At 38.5% G+C, this 15,084-nt stretch overlaps 1 protein-coding gene across 1 annotated transcript; it reads right to left on the bottom strand.

Annotated features, from left to right (window-relative positions):
• Positions 1-331: 331 nt before the first annotated feature.
• LOC132133236 (gastrula zinc finger protein XlCGF57.1-like) lies at positions 332-14,795 on the bottom strand. The gene is made up of 3 exons (XM_059546063.1): positions 14,574-14,795; positions 2,297-4,109; positions 332-672 (listed from the first exon to the last, which is right to left on the bottom strand). The coding sequence occupies exons 1-3, from the start codon at positions 14,629-14,631 to the stop codon at positions 669-671; spliced, it is 1,875 nt and encodes a 624-aa protein (XP_059402046.1). The 5' UTR covers positions 14,632-14,795; the 3' UTR covers positions 332-668.
• Between the last annotated feature and the right edge of the window lie 289 nt (positions 14,796-15,084).

Below are 15,084 nucleotides of genomic sequence, written 5' to 3'. Positions count from 1 at the left end.
GTTGATCTCCTCTCGACGCTTGTCTTTCTTCTTTTGCCGTTTGACCTTCTTGCTCCAGTCTTTCTGGAGGCCTTCAACCAGTAAATCATCAAAATCAATCTCTATTTTACCTGATTCATTATCACTGTAACCAGTGAGACACGATTGGGAATATTGTGATTGGGGGACCCCAGTCCTAAATTGGGAATCTACCAAACAATATCTGAACATGCATTACATCAAAATAAAGAACAGACCCTATACTTTTAAACAAAAGAAACAATTGTATTAAATCTTAAAGCATTCTTTTTTATATAAATACTTGAATGTGGGTAGGTTTCATTAAAAAAAAAAAACATTTTGAGCAAAAAGCTGAGAAAATCTCATTTTAATCAAACGCTACATCTGGATCATATTCAGTACTATTATAACAGCAAAGAAGCAGTAGATAACTTCCACCAGCATATCTAAAGCTTGCACAGTCCTTCACCACTTCCAGGACCCAAATTTCACGTGGTAACATTAGGCAGATTTCATTTAAATGCTGTTTATTATTGACGAACACAGTATTTTTCATATGGATATGCTTACTACTAGATCAGTCGTTTCTGCATCTTCCTTGTCTGTGTTTTTGATCAAGTGATACTAGACTCATTCAGGATGCAATAGCACAATATCGCTCTGATCATTTAACTGCAAGAACAAGGAAACCCGGAAAATTCTGGTTTGGCAGGGAAAGAGTTAATGATACATAGTTTGTTGAGGTAATTACGACAGCTTACATTAAAACTTTTGTAAATAAAGAACATTTCAGTGCATCCTCATGAAGGTTAACACGTTAAAACTTTTTAAGATCCTTCAGGGCATTGTGCCGATGACCCACACTGCTAATGCATTCAGAGAAATACAGTGTTTTACAACAAAATTCAAAATGGCTAAAAGCCAAAATGGTATGTTTTTCGTCAAGTCTGTTAGGGCAGAATCTCTGCAAGAAATGCTTTCGCACTTCTGCATCTGAAGATGATCTAGTTACCGTTATTGTGACCATAGATTAGATAATTGACCAGACTCTGATGTGGTTTCCTAGTGTGAATCCTTTCATGTGTTTCCAGACTTTCATACAGATTTTATCTCATGTTGCAGTGTAAATACTTTTTCCCCAGTGTGAATTATTGATGATCAAAAGCCTGAGCGGCAGACTTCCAGTGTGAACTCTCTTGTGAATCTCCAGGTGTTTCATCGGGTCTAAAAGATAAATTGTGAGATTTCAAATGAGAGACAATAGAGAAATGTAAATTAAAGCCCAAAGTCAAGATCTCTGAAGAGTTCAATAGTCCTTTTTAATCTGATCAAATCTGGTCGAAAACTGCAGTGCATTATGATCTAACACAACGCTGTTGACCGCAGGTAGATTCCATTGCCACTGTTTTTCATGTTCGTAGAGTAAATATGTTCACACTGCTTTTTAAAAATGCCAGGTAGCCAGTGTTTTGTGTGTGTTTGGCCAGCATGCACCACATCACTGGTAGTTCCTATAGAACTGTTTAAGACCCTACTCTAAAGTAGGAGCTGAATTAGTTGCCCCAAACAGAGTTCCTAGAACTAAAACGGTTCCTATTTTCTGTGGTGAGATCATGCCAAACAAGCAGTACAAATTATGAAACGGTTCTTCAGTGCAAAACTGACCAGTATTTGTCCTGGGATAGTTTTTTCATTTCATTCACATTGCCAGTTTTTTTCTAGAATCTGTGCATGCATTCATTTACATTTAGTCATTTAGCAGATGCATTTTTCCAAAGTGACTTACAAATGAGGACAATAGAAGCAATTAAAACAGACAAAAGAGCAATGATATCGGGTGCTATAACAAGTTAGCATTCACATACACATCCCGCAAAGATCCCATAAAACACTCAACATCTCTCAAGAAACAGCAGTTTTTCTCTGATTTAATCACATACTTGTGCATCATTCCACTATGCTGGAGGACGATCACAACTTCATCTGCGTCTCTACGACACAGCCTTACACTATTGGTCTTGAATCTTGTTCACACAGAGCGTGTTCTGGGACTGATCCTAGCAAACTTAATAGGTCCCCATCATCCTGACTGATTCTGAGATCAATCCCAGAGTATGTTTACATTCACACAGAAGACATTTTTCTGGAATCAATGCTCTGTGTGAGAGGGGCAATTGTTTCCTACATGGCACAAACTGATTGGCCACTATGCAATGCTAAAGTCAAACAAATATGTGCAAATAAATAAGGCAAGTGAACAAACCTTTGCCCAAATAGACAGCAGGGATGTGGTTACTCCACTGTATGGATCTTCATGTGTAGCTTCAGGTGACTTTTAAAAGAGAAAGTCTTTCCGCACTGATCACACGTGGTATGCGGTTTCTCTCTGCTGTGGGTCTTCTCATGTATTTTCAGATTTCCTAACTGAGTGAATCTCTTGTCGCAGTGTGAACACTTGTGAGGTTTCTCTCCAGTGTGAACTCTCTGGTGCAGTTTTAAAAGTCTCGCTGTAGTAAAAGTCTTGCCACACTCAAAGCACATGTACTCTCTCACACCAGTGTGTATTTTCTCATGTGTATGTAAACTCTGTAGCTGTGAAAAACTCTTTCCACACACAGAACAGGAATGTGATTTCTCCTTGGTATGAACCGTCAGGTGTGACTTCAGGTTTGATGACCTAAGAAATGTTTTGCCACATTGATCACACTTGTGTTTCTTCTCTCCGTTGTGGATCTTCATGTGAACACGAAGATGATGTTTGTTTGTGAAACTCTTCCCGCACTGATCACACGTGTGTGGCTTCTCTCCGGTGTGGATCTGCATGTGTGCATTAAGATGTGGTTTTTGTCTGAAGCTCTTCCCGCACTGAACACACGTGAACGGCTTCTCTCCAGAGTGAACTCTCATGTGAACCTCAAGACTGTTTTTGTTTGAGAATCTCTTTTCACACTGGTCGCACATAAACGGCTTCACTCCGGTGTGGATCCTCATGTGTAACTCGAGAGTATTTTTGTGTGGGAATCTCTTTTCACATACATCACATGAGTATGGCTTCTCTCCTGTGTGAATTCTCATGTGTACTCGGAGGTTTGCTGATTGTGTAAAGCTCTTCCCGCACTGATTACACGTGAACGGCTTCTCTCCAGTGTGAAATCTCATGTGAAGCTCAAGACATTGTTTGTTTGAGAAACTCTTCCCGCACTGAGCACATGAAAACGGTTTTTCTCCAGTGTGGATTGCCATGTGTTTTTTAAGAGCTCCTCTTCCTGTGAATTGATTTCCACATTGAGTACATGTGAATGGCTTCTCTCCGGTGTGAACCCTTAAGTGACACTCAAGACTGTTTTTGTGTGAGAAACTCTTCTCGCACTGATCACATGGGTATGGCTTCTCTCCAGTGTGAACTCTCATGTGTCCTTTAAGGTTTCCTTGTTGTCTGAAACTCTTCCCGCACTGATCACACGTGAACGGCTTTTCTCCAGTGTGAACTCTCCTGTGATGCTCGAGGCTGTTTTTTGTTTTAAATCTCTTCCCGCACTGATCACACGTGAACGGCTTCTCGTCGGTGTGAACGATCATGTGAGACACGAGAGAAGGTTTGTGTGAGAAACACTTGCCACACTGATCACATGTGAATGGCTTTTCTCCAGTGTGGATTGTCATGTGTTTTTTAAGGTTGGCTTTTTCTGTGAATTCATATCCGCACTGATCACATGTGAACAGCTTCTTTCCGGTGTGAACTTCCATGTGACGCTTAAGACTTTGTTTGTGTAAGAAACTCTTCCCGCACTGATCACATGTGAACGCCTTTTCTCCAGTGTGAACTCTCCGGTGACATTCAAGATATAATTTTGATGTGAAACTCTTTCCACACTGATCACACGTAAACGGTTTCTCTCCGGTGTGAACTCTAATGTGACGCTTAAGTCTTTGTTTGGTTGAGAAACTCTTTCTACACCGAGTGCAGGTGAAAGATTTATTGCCTTTTCTTTTCTTTAAAATGGGTTTATTATTCTTTGAGCGACTCAAAGGGCTTTCTCCAGGTTTGTCATGATGCTCCTCCTCCATTTCACTCAGTTCTTCACTCTCCTCGCTCTCTTCCATCAGCTCTGAAAACAAAAGTAACTTTAAATGAAGCAAAATATCTGGGGCAATATATGTTTGGTTACTGACATTCTTCCAAATATCTTCCTTTGTGTTCAGCAGAACAAAGGAATTTATACAGGTTTGAGAGTGAGTAATTTTGGCTGAACTATCCCTTTAGCTTGAAAAAAAAACCAACAATGTTGTAAACTATATATTTTTTCTTTATCTTAATATGATGAGTGCTTGAAGCTTTTTCACTTGAAACTTCTTCACCATCATGAATAGTAGCGATGACAAGGATTTTCGGTCGAAAATATATGTTCCACCGCCCGAAAGTGTTCAGCTCACAGGTTTCACTCTCTCTCTAGCCGTCGTCACTGCGCTCAATATCCTGTTCAATGAATATGTGGTCTGCTCAAATAACGCGCTGAGAGGACATTTCTATGTAGTATAGTTGCTCCTGTTTGCAGTAGTGCTACTGTATGCTGGTAAAAACTCTCTTGTTCACTGATCTTCTCCCGCTACGTTCTGATGACATGCTCTGATAACAATAGCTTTATAGAGCTGTACATTATTGGGATAATTGGTCAAACAACAACAAAAGAAAAACAGAGATATTTGATTCTGTTGCATTGAACTGAATACACAATTCACTGATATTTAATATTAATATCTTTTCCGTCAATCCCACTTTATATTAAGTGTCCCTAATATCTGTGAACTTACACTGTGGTTACATACTACATACACGTTTAGTTACTTTGTAAGTACACATTGGTACATAGGATCTACAGCTGTGACATTTCTGTAGCTAAACACATGTAACACACCTGGGAATGGTTTGTGTAAGTATAAACTTGTAACAGGACATATATAATTACATTTTGTAACAACAATATGTATAAGAATAATTGGAACCATTTGGATGTGGAGGTTTAGGGGTGGAAATGGGATCCAGGGGGTAGAGATGGGTAAGATTAGGGATGAAATGGGACACAGGGAGCAGATGGGTAGGATTAGGGGTGGAAATGGGATCCAGGGGGTAGAGATTAGGGATGGGTGTTTTTAGCAAATATCACAGTCAAATATTTGAGCTAAAAAAAACGAATATTCAAATATTTGTTTATTTAAATTAAGTTTAATGAGACATGTTTTGTAGCTGAAAACCTTTAACAATGCGTGCAAACAAACAAAAGTACAGACTAAAAGCAACAAAAAAAAAGTAAACAAAGAAAAAACGTAAAGCAGCCTGCAGCAATTAGGCTATTGTAGAACGTAGCCTACACTTTGAAACTGTCAGCAAATCTTTTTTGCTTTTTTTTCTATTGTTTTACATGTTCTGTTAAGAAATACGGGCATGTAAACATGATCGGGGGAAAATCGGCTCCTTAGTCTGTTAACAATAAGGCCGACCGCGGAGAAAACGCGCTCTGACGGCACAGACGTTGTCGGGACTCACAAATAAGGGTGTGCTAAGAGAATACGTTTTGTGAAGCGCTTCGTGTTTTTGTTTCACCACTGAATGGGATACTCATCTGGTGGAATACATGGCTCCAGCAAGAACTGTTCCCACTCGTCTTGGCTGGACTCTCTGTAATCATCGCTGGAGAACTGGCTCAGCCTTCTCCGACGAGTGGGCATTGCCGGATCCTCTTCATCGTTGGTGGCGGCGGCTGCGTCCGCTCCACTCGCATCAAGGAAAATAATCTGGGCCCGGTTCACCAAAACGTTCTTAGCGCTAAGTAGTTCTTATCCTATTCCTTAACCTCTCTCTTAACCTTATGGCATGATTCCCGACACGTTCGTACGCTAAGTATATCTTCTGTAAGTCACACTTTCGTAAGGTTGGTCTGGACAATTCGTAGCTCTCTCTTAGCGTTGTTTGAGCTCAAGACGCTACTGTACAGCAGTCTTTAGAAATCAGCGCAGCGCAGTACAAGTCAAACTATGGTATGTTGACAATGTTGTAGCTCAACAATGATTTTATGTTATGGATATTTTAAGACTCATAATAAAATATGTTCGCAATGGATACAGGCCTATTCATGAAGTTGACTTTATGTGGTATCAGAACTAATATGGTGATAATTAGCCTGGGCTATTTCATAATGTCAAAGCTTTTAAATTGGCAATCACTTTTGATAATTAAAATCTGGCAAACAATTTGGCTCTAAATGGCTAAGATCTATAAATGGGTAAGCATGGTTGTGTCCAGTAAGCGACCAACTATGGCAGCGATCAAACGTGTCCTTGTATTGAATCAAAGATGGCGCCGGCCGCGGAGCCGTTTATTCCATTTCGATTTTTTTATTCAGCAAAACTTAAGCCCTTTTGACATTTTGACTGACGTGGCTATATTAAAAAATATTCGCCTCCCAAGATAACTCATTGTGGAGCAGCTGGACCTTCCCAGACCTGGGCTTCCCAGGCTAACGCGCCGGAATTCAGCTTTAAGCCCTGAAGACCAGCTGCTTGCAGCGCTAAGGTTTTTTGCTACAGGGAGCTTCATCGAGGTCGTGGGAGAGGGCTATGGTCTAAGCTAGGTGCCCTTTTATACGTTGCTTCCTGACCATATTCTGTATCTAACTCTCTCTATCTGTTAATAGGTTGCTTTTTATTGAAAGCATTAACCAATGGCAATCAATACCGCATTACACAGAAATAACTGCAGCTGCTTGCCAATCAATTCTGATTGTAAAGTATCTTACCATTAAAATAAAAGTGTATTAAATAATTTTTAGAAGTCGTTAAACCCATGTCAAGAAGCGGCACCAGTGGCACAACAGGATAAGGAGGGTGGATAATTAGCGAGGGATACCCGGTTCGTCTAACCGTCACAACATCGTGTGAACATATTACTGACCATTTGATAATTTAATTTATAGTCTATATTCTACTGATAACTTAAACTATGTTAAAATAAATGTTTCTGTAATAATTTGAGGAATGTTTTATTTGCAAAGAACATGTTGTTTTTCTTAACCTGTATTGCACCTTCGCGTGAAGTGGAAAATCGATTCCTGAGCGATTCCTTTCGAGGTCTTCTTAGCGCTAAGAGTGAGCGTTATCGAGGAAACGGGCCCTGATAATGTTCAAAAAAAATTCTTCTCTCATGTTTTCATCGAGAAACCTGGGATGTTTGTACCAAGGGTCTAGGGCAGTTGCGAAAAGAGGAGTTTTCACTGCATTCTCCAAGTTAGCGGTGTTTACTCGTTGCTTGAGAGATGCCGCAACAATGTTCTTGAATTCGGTCACTTTCTGTGATTCTCCACGGCATATTTGAAGAACTGTAGAAGACAGCAGTTCTTAGGGGCCGTTCACATATCGCGTCTTTTGCGCGCTCAGGTTTGTTATTTCCAATGTAGGCGCGCGGTATGTGCACTCATAATGGAAGCGACGCGGTCGCAGTGCGACGCGCCCATTTTTTTCCAGGCGCGTCCGCACCGCATCGAGTTAAAAACATCTCAACTTTTCAGAATGCTGCAAGCGCACCGCAGGTCATGTGACAAGAACTAAACATTCAGCTTCATCTTCACCCGTAACAACGTTGAAAGCTCAGCCAAGATGAAGGAACAGCTAATAATAGCTGTAAATTGATTGCCATTTTGAAATAAATTTAGAGCTACTGAAAGCGATTTTTAGTGCTGCAAATCCATTTATCCTTTGCTTAAATTTCGGCATCTTCATGGAGAGAGCGCGTCAATGTTGCTTAGCAACGGCAGATGCCTCAGGAGCGCTTCTGCCTGAGCGCTTTGGAAAGAAGGAGAAAGCGGCGCGCCTAGCGTTTTCCACGCATTTTTAGGTGCGATATGTGAACGGCCCCTTATTCATTCATTAATAATTTTTTTGCTTGCATACATCTTCAAATATGCCGTGGAGAATCACAGAAAGTGATCAAATTAGGTTTTATTGTGAACTTTTTTTTTTTTTGCGAAATTCGAATATCATTTTTATTTATCGAATAATAAAAGCAGAACGAATATTCGAATGTTCGACTATCCGTGCACACCCCTAGTAGAGATGGGTAGGTTTAGGGGTGGAAATGGGATCCAGGGGGGGAGATGGGTAGGTCTAGGGATATGTAAAGTGAGAGGAGTTGGTTGGAGTTGTCACTGCTGTAATACCAGTGTACTTATGGTAACTCCTCAGGAACTATCGTCTTAATATAAAGTGTGACATTCTGGACACCAACTGTTAATGGAGATGATGATTTTGCAATTGTACTGTCTTGATTAATGCTTAATTTGTTATAAACAGATGTACTGTAACCTAAGTAGTAATAATGCTTTTTCTTAAGTACAAAGATGTAACCCTGTGGTTAATGCTATATGGAACATTAAGAAAACTGCTTACTTGCATGAAATGTATTTAGTGACTTATTTAGAGTAGAAACACTTATGTATTAGAAATAGTTTTTATGATAAATGGACAATATAGTAGTTAAGGTGTATTTCACAGATGGTTAAGAGGAAAAAGAAGAGGAAAACAATGGGGCAAAAACAGCCACCAACAACAAATTAGGGAGAAAAATTTTAAATCTAATGCTGCACAAAAACTAACAATGCATCAAAGCCAATCTTGTTACTAATCTTTGACATGCCCAAGACAGTTATAAAAGGTAAAAAAAAATCACAATCACTTTTTATATTGACAATATGTAATTTTGTGTGTTTTTTTCCCCAAATCAGTGACATCATTTATGAACTTGGTAATTAAAAAGTTAAAATCTTGGAATTTTTTTTTAAATTTGGTAGTTTTGATCAGGACTGAGGTTGATTAATAGATTTATGCAAAAAAAATTGAAAAAAATATTTATCTGATACATTTTTTCAGCAGTTTAATTTATTGGATGTTTTCATCCACGAACATCCCGAAAGGGTAGTGAATTTGCCCACAGTGTACCGTTGAGTTTTTGAAAAATTTCAAAGCATTTTCCCAAAATATGGGTCAAAATAAGATTTGTCACCATTAATCATTCCATTAGCTCAAACACAGAGAAAGTTGTGGCCAAAATAAGACTCAACTTTACCCCCTAGTGGACGAAAACGTCCCCAACAACGCACAAGGGTTAATGTTATGAATAAAGCCCAGAAAGGGTAAAAGCTTAATGTTATGAAGACAGCCCAGAAAGGGTAAAAGCTTAATGTTATGAATATAACCCAGAAAGGACAAAAGGTTACTGTTAAATAGCCCAGAAAGGACAAAAGGTTACTGTTAAATAGCCCAGAAAGGACAAAAGGCTACTGTTAAATACAGCCCAGAAAGGGTTAAATGTGCACATAAGAAATAAAGAGTGAAGATAACAGTAACAGGCCTACAACAAGGCGAAAGAAACCGCTAAGTAAAGTTATATTAAAGAGGCTAAGCTATGGCAGCAAAAGCTAAAGAAAAATCCAGCAATATTTTTATTCAAGCATATACATGAGGTGATTCTGGTGTATTAGGATGGCAGAAACTAGCCTTACAGTCAGAGACATCCGTCCAGGTGACGGACCCAGGAGAATTACTACTTTGGCTTCCCTCCAAGGAGGGGCTGCAGTTAGGAAACTTCACGGAAAGTGAAGTGGGTTTAGCAGTATTGCCATGAAAGCTGTACAATACAATTGCAGTGCAAAACTCCAGAGGCAGAAAATATAATCAAAACTATTAGCAAAAAAGATGAAGGCAAAATAGAGATTTATGACATGTGTGGTAAAGCATTAAAAAGAGAAAAAGGACACTTGCCAGACATGTAAAGAGTTAAAAGATACCAAATTGGTATTGACAATTTGAACAAGTGGAAGAAATCCGATTGACGATACCAGTAAGTGAAGATGAAGACCGAGATAGTGTTATTACCATTGCTCATCGAAACACCCTGATACCAGAATAATATGTCCATGAAAGTCAGAGTAAATCAACTTGAGACCCCAAAAAACAGTTAGACAGGTCCAGCAAACAATGGGGTTACTGGGTTATGTTAGACACTTAATCCCTTGCTTTAGCCAGATGTCTAAACTTATTTATGAGACTATCAAAGGTGGATGGTTTGAAATGGACCAAAAAAGCTGAAGAAGCGTTGATAGAAATTAAAACAGCTATATTAAACTCAGGACAGCTGGAAGGAAGAAATGATGAGAAAAATTTAGAAGCTGACTTGGAAACAGACGAAATAGGTTACCAATTAATAGTAAGAAATAAGAAAAGTAACATACCTGTTAGAATTATGATTGGAAGATGGGAAATCCAAGAACTTAAATTTTACTGGTGTGACGAAGCACCTGGCAGCACTTAGCAAAAAATATTCAGAGTTGAAAGGACTGGCAAGGGGCCAGAAAATATTTGTTAACACGAAAACAAGCAGTATTAGCTCATCTCTCCAAAAACAATGCAAAGGATGCCCGTGCGCTTAATAGCCGATGATAGAGATGGAAAAGTATGCTTCTAGATCCAGATCTGAAAATCAGACAAAAGGAACTTAAAAAAATGCCAGAAAAAGAAAGAGCTTTATAAAAATATAGTTGTTTTCACAGATGGCTCAAAAACGTCCGCAGACGAGGAAGCTCACTGGGCTTTCATTCTGAAACAGAGCAACAAGGTCATAGCTTCAAAAGAGGGAGTAGTGCAAGGCACAGGACGGTACGCAGAGCTCATGGCAGTGTTCCAGGCTTTGAAAACACTGAAAAACTTGGATATTTACAGGCCATAATAGTGACGGATTGCAGTTGTAACAGGAATTAATGACAATTTGCAAATCTGGAATGAGAACAGTTACACCAAGTCAAAAGGTAAGCAAATTCAACACGCAACATTATGGCATGAGATACAAAAAATAATAAGTGGTTTTGACGTTACAGTGATACATCAGCCAGGATATTCCTAGGCAGACAAAGGAAATAATGAAGTTGATAAATTAGCGTGCATGAGACGAATAGTAGTGATTAAAAAAACAGAAGGAAACATAATACAGAAAATACATGACCAACTCATGCACTCAAGTGTAAATTTAGTTGGCAAAGTTTTGACAGATAATAAAATACATATTTCTAACTGGAGACAGAAATATAGAAACATAAGGTTAAATTGGGAACAGTGCATGCGTAAAGGCTATAATAAAACAATACGAAGTGATTTTGGAGCTATTATACCAGACAAAGTTAACCAGGAATGGTCTTTGAACATCGCTGGACCTTTAATCCCGAGGTCTAAAGACAGTAATAAATATCTATTGCTGGTAGTAGATGGCTTTACGAATTTTGGGAAAGCCTTTAAAAGAGACAAAAGCAAATGCAATTATTAAAGATGTCAATGAATTACTGGTAGCTTTGGGCCGGCCAGAAAAAATTAGGGTTGACAACGGCACATATTTTATAGGAAAACAGTTTGAAGACTTTGTAACTGAAGAACATATCAGTTTAATTAAATCTATTAGATATTGCCCAGAGTCAAACGCAATAGCTGAGAGATCTATAGGCATTATAAAAAGCTTGAAACGGGCCAATTGTAATCATGATAGATGGGATGAATATATAAATGCAGCTTGGTGTGTTCTCTGCCAAGAATGTAGAATTAGTTTCCCTAAAGTTGAAGTAATAATGACACAGCGGCTTTGGAGAAAAATAAACCGTTTGTGATTGTTTGTGAACAGGGAATATGTGATTAAATGCGATGTATGTCTCGATGATATTAAACAGCGTAAATTGCTGGTACATGGCAGATAAAGTTTGGTCTTGGAACAAGACCTTTGGTGATTTATCTAGTAAAGGCAAAATTGAAGGTTCAAGATTGCACGTTGATAACATGACTTATCAACAACAGCTGGGAAATGTTGAATGTAGCACTCCTGTGGTGAATAAGGTATGAGACTTTACTTCTGAAATACATGGCATTTCAATAGAGTGCCACGAAGGGTGAACAGTTGAGTGATATACAATGGATAACTTTAAGAATGATTCTACCAGCACTGCTGCTTTGTCAGGAAACAGTGACAACCTTTTGGAAATTCTGGTTAACAATAGTCTTTTTATTACAGTGAATTTGATATGATATTATAAAAAATAATAATATAAATTAAAATAAAAAATGGGGTTACATACATATGTTTTTAAGTTGTTATTTTCTATTTCTATTATTTTTGAACTTCATTTGAGTGGGTTATTGGTTCGGAAAATGTATGCATGATTTATTATGGAAACCTAATATGATATGTAACTGAGTAAATTAAGAACAAATACAAATGACCACAATTTGATAAAAAAAAACATTTTTCTTTTAATGCTCATATAGGAATTAAGGAGAGCCCCAGGTGGAGAATTATTGACAAGATAATTGTATGTAACTTTGTAATGGGGGATTTATGCCAGGGATGTTTTTTTCAAGAATACATTCATTATGTGGATTAATGACTATGATGAGGCAGAATATAATGTTGAATCTTATGAATTGATGACTGGAGTGCATGTAGACATTTAAAAAAAAAAGTACAATCTTTTTAAACGTAAAGACTGGTACAGATTGGAGATCGGGGAATTAGATTCTTGTGCACTGCTCGCATAAGAAATGTACAGCTGAAGTTGTAAGAGAGGTCAAATTTGATGAACTGCTTTTATTATAGGCAGAGAAATTTGTGGAGTTCCTGGAGAAGGAGGATTTAACTCCGTCTCAGCCCGCCTTCACGCCCCAAGGTGCTAAGAATCAAACAAGCGGCTCCCACACCAGAAGGTATGCCTGGGATGCCAGATCCCCGCTCTTGGCTTCTGAAGAGGATGTCAGAGAGAGGGGAAGAGCCGCACGTTTCTGAGTGAGGACCCCTGGGGGAGTCTGATTGGGGCCTGTGTACATGAAATTACGAACGGACGATTGTTGAAAGCAAGATTTGGACACTATCTTAGCATTGTCAAGCAGAGCACAAAGATTTGGCCACCTGATACTACTGTATCTGGAAATGAGCAAAAAAAAGTGCAAAGGGAAATAAAGAATGCTCGAGTTTGGGTTGAAAACTATATGGATGTGTTTCATACCAGCTTACTGATGCATGATGGAACTGTGTATATGATTCTTGCGAAATATAACAAGTTTAAAAAACATGTTGAATGGTACTTTAGCTTGAAGATGTTAGGATGAAATCAGCCAGCAAAACTGCAAAGCAGTGGATTTTGCAATTGTACTGTCTTGATTAATGCTTAATTTGTTATAAACAGATGTACTGTAACCTAAGTAGTAATAATGCTTTTGCTTAAGTACAAAGATTTAACCCTGCGATTAATGCTATATAGAAAATGTATTGTGTAACTTCACTAACATTAAGAAAACTGCTTACTTGCATGAAATGTATGTAGTGACGTAAACAACTGAATGATGACATCAGAAGAACCAGCGTTCGACGTCTGTGTATAAAAGACTGAGAGAGACTCGACGGACGGATACTGAACAAGCACAGTATCCCTCGACGCCTGATACCAGCTGATTATACCTTGATTTTGTAACTTTACTAGTGTACTTTGATATAACTTTTGTTAACTTTAATAAAAACTTGTATTTTATTTTTGAAATGCTTATAGTTTTGCCCAAGGTCGACTTTCCTTACCTACCTGAGAATAATAAATAAACAGGTAAAAGGTGTATAGATAAAGGAGACACCATAAAACACAACCACAATTTATATTAAAGGCCTAACTTACTGTCCACTGCTGTGTAACATTAGAGTAATTACATGATAAATCTAATATAAAGTGTAACACTTTCTTTACCAAAACAGTGCTGTTGGTCCTGTTACACATTTGTACACATACCATCCAGTGTGTTGTAAAATGTGTGTAGTTACACAAACATTACAGCTGTAGATACTATGTACCGTACTTACACTGTGGTTACTTACATACTGCATACACATCCAGTTACTATGTAAATACACAGCTATTAGGGACGCAATATAAAGTGGGACTGTGTCTAGAGAAGTCATTTCTGAGATAAAGGCTACGAGCAAGTTAAAGTCATAAAATAGCCTACACTGCCTCAAGTTGTTCTAAACCAATATTTATTTGTTTGCTCTCCTGACCTCAAAAGTTATTTTGAAGAATGTTTGTTTGTAACCAAGAAAATAAAAATTCTGGTAAACCAATGACTCCCTTTTTTCATACTATGGAAGTCAATGGGGCCCAGCAATTGTTTGGTTACCAATATTCGTCAAAATACGTTTTGTGTTTGTGTTCAACAGAAAATAGTTTACTCAAAAAGATAATTTCTGTCATCAGTCTGTCACCCTCATATTGTTTCAAACCTGTATGAGTTTCTATACCTTTAACAACAATTTAGTCACATATATACAGTTAACACAACAGTGAGGTTCAGTCTTGTACTGAAGAATGCACTTGGTCAATTTTCATTGCATTAAATCTGGTAGTTTTAACCAAGATTATGCCAGATTTAATTTTCCACAGAAAACAGAAAATCCCTGTTTATTCCCAGAATTTTGCATCCCTAATCATGAATGTAGAGTAAACACCAACCTGTTAGTTCTCCAGTGTCTTGAGTGTGTTTGATTCTGCAGGGCTCTGGATCTCTCATCTTCTCTCTGTCTCTCTCTAAATTCAGTCTCTGAGCAGATTTCAGCTCTTCCTGAGGCTCGTCTTCACTTAAACTGATGGGAATCTCCCAAAATATATTGCTGAACAGCAGTGGGAGGAGCTTCACTCATGATGAATTCCAATGTGGGAGGAGCTTCACTCGTGATGAATTCCAATGTGGGAGGAGCTTCACTCGTGATGAATTCCAATGTGGGAGGAGCTTCACTCATGATGAATTCCAGTGTGGGAGGAGCTTCACTCAGGATGAATTCCAATGTGGGAGGAGCTTCACTCGTGATGAATTCCAATGTGGGAGGAGCTTCACTCATGATGAATTCCAGTGTGGGAGGAGCTTCACTCATGATGAATTCCAATGTGGGAGGAGCTTCACTCGTGATGAATTCCAGTGTGGGAGGAGCTTCACTCATGATGAATTCCAGTGTGGGAGGAGCTT

This window comes from Carassius carassius, chromosome 1 (genome assembly GCF_963082965.1).
Source record: "Carassius carassius chromosome 1, fCarCar2.1, whole genome shotgun sequence".
Lineage (NCBI taxonomy): Eukaryota > Metazoa > Chordata > Actinopteri > Cypriniformes > Cyprinidae > Carassius > Carassius carassius.
This window is presented reverse-complemented; position numbering and strand designations above follow the sequence as displayed.

Coding starts and splice junctions, on each gene's coding strand:
- LOC132133236 (XM_059546063.1), bottom strand. CDS start 14,631: ATGAGAGATCCAGAGCCCTGCAGAATCAAACACACTCAAGACACTGGA. Junction 4,110..14,573: donor AGACACTGGAGAACTAACAG/GTTGGTGTTTAC, acceptor TTTTGTTTTCAG/AGCTGATGGAAGAGAGCGAG.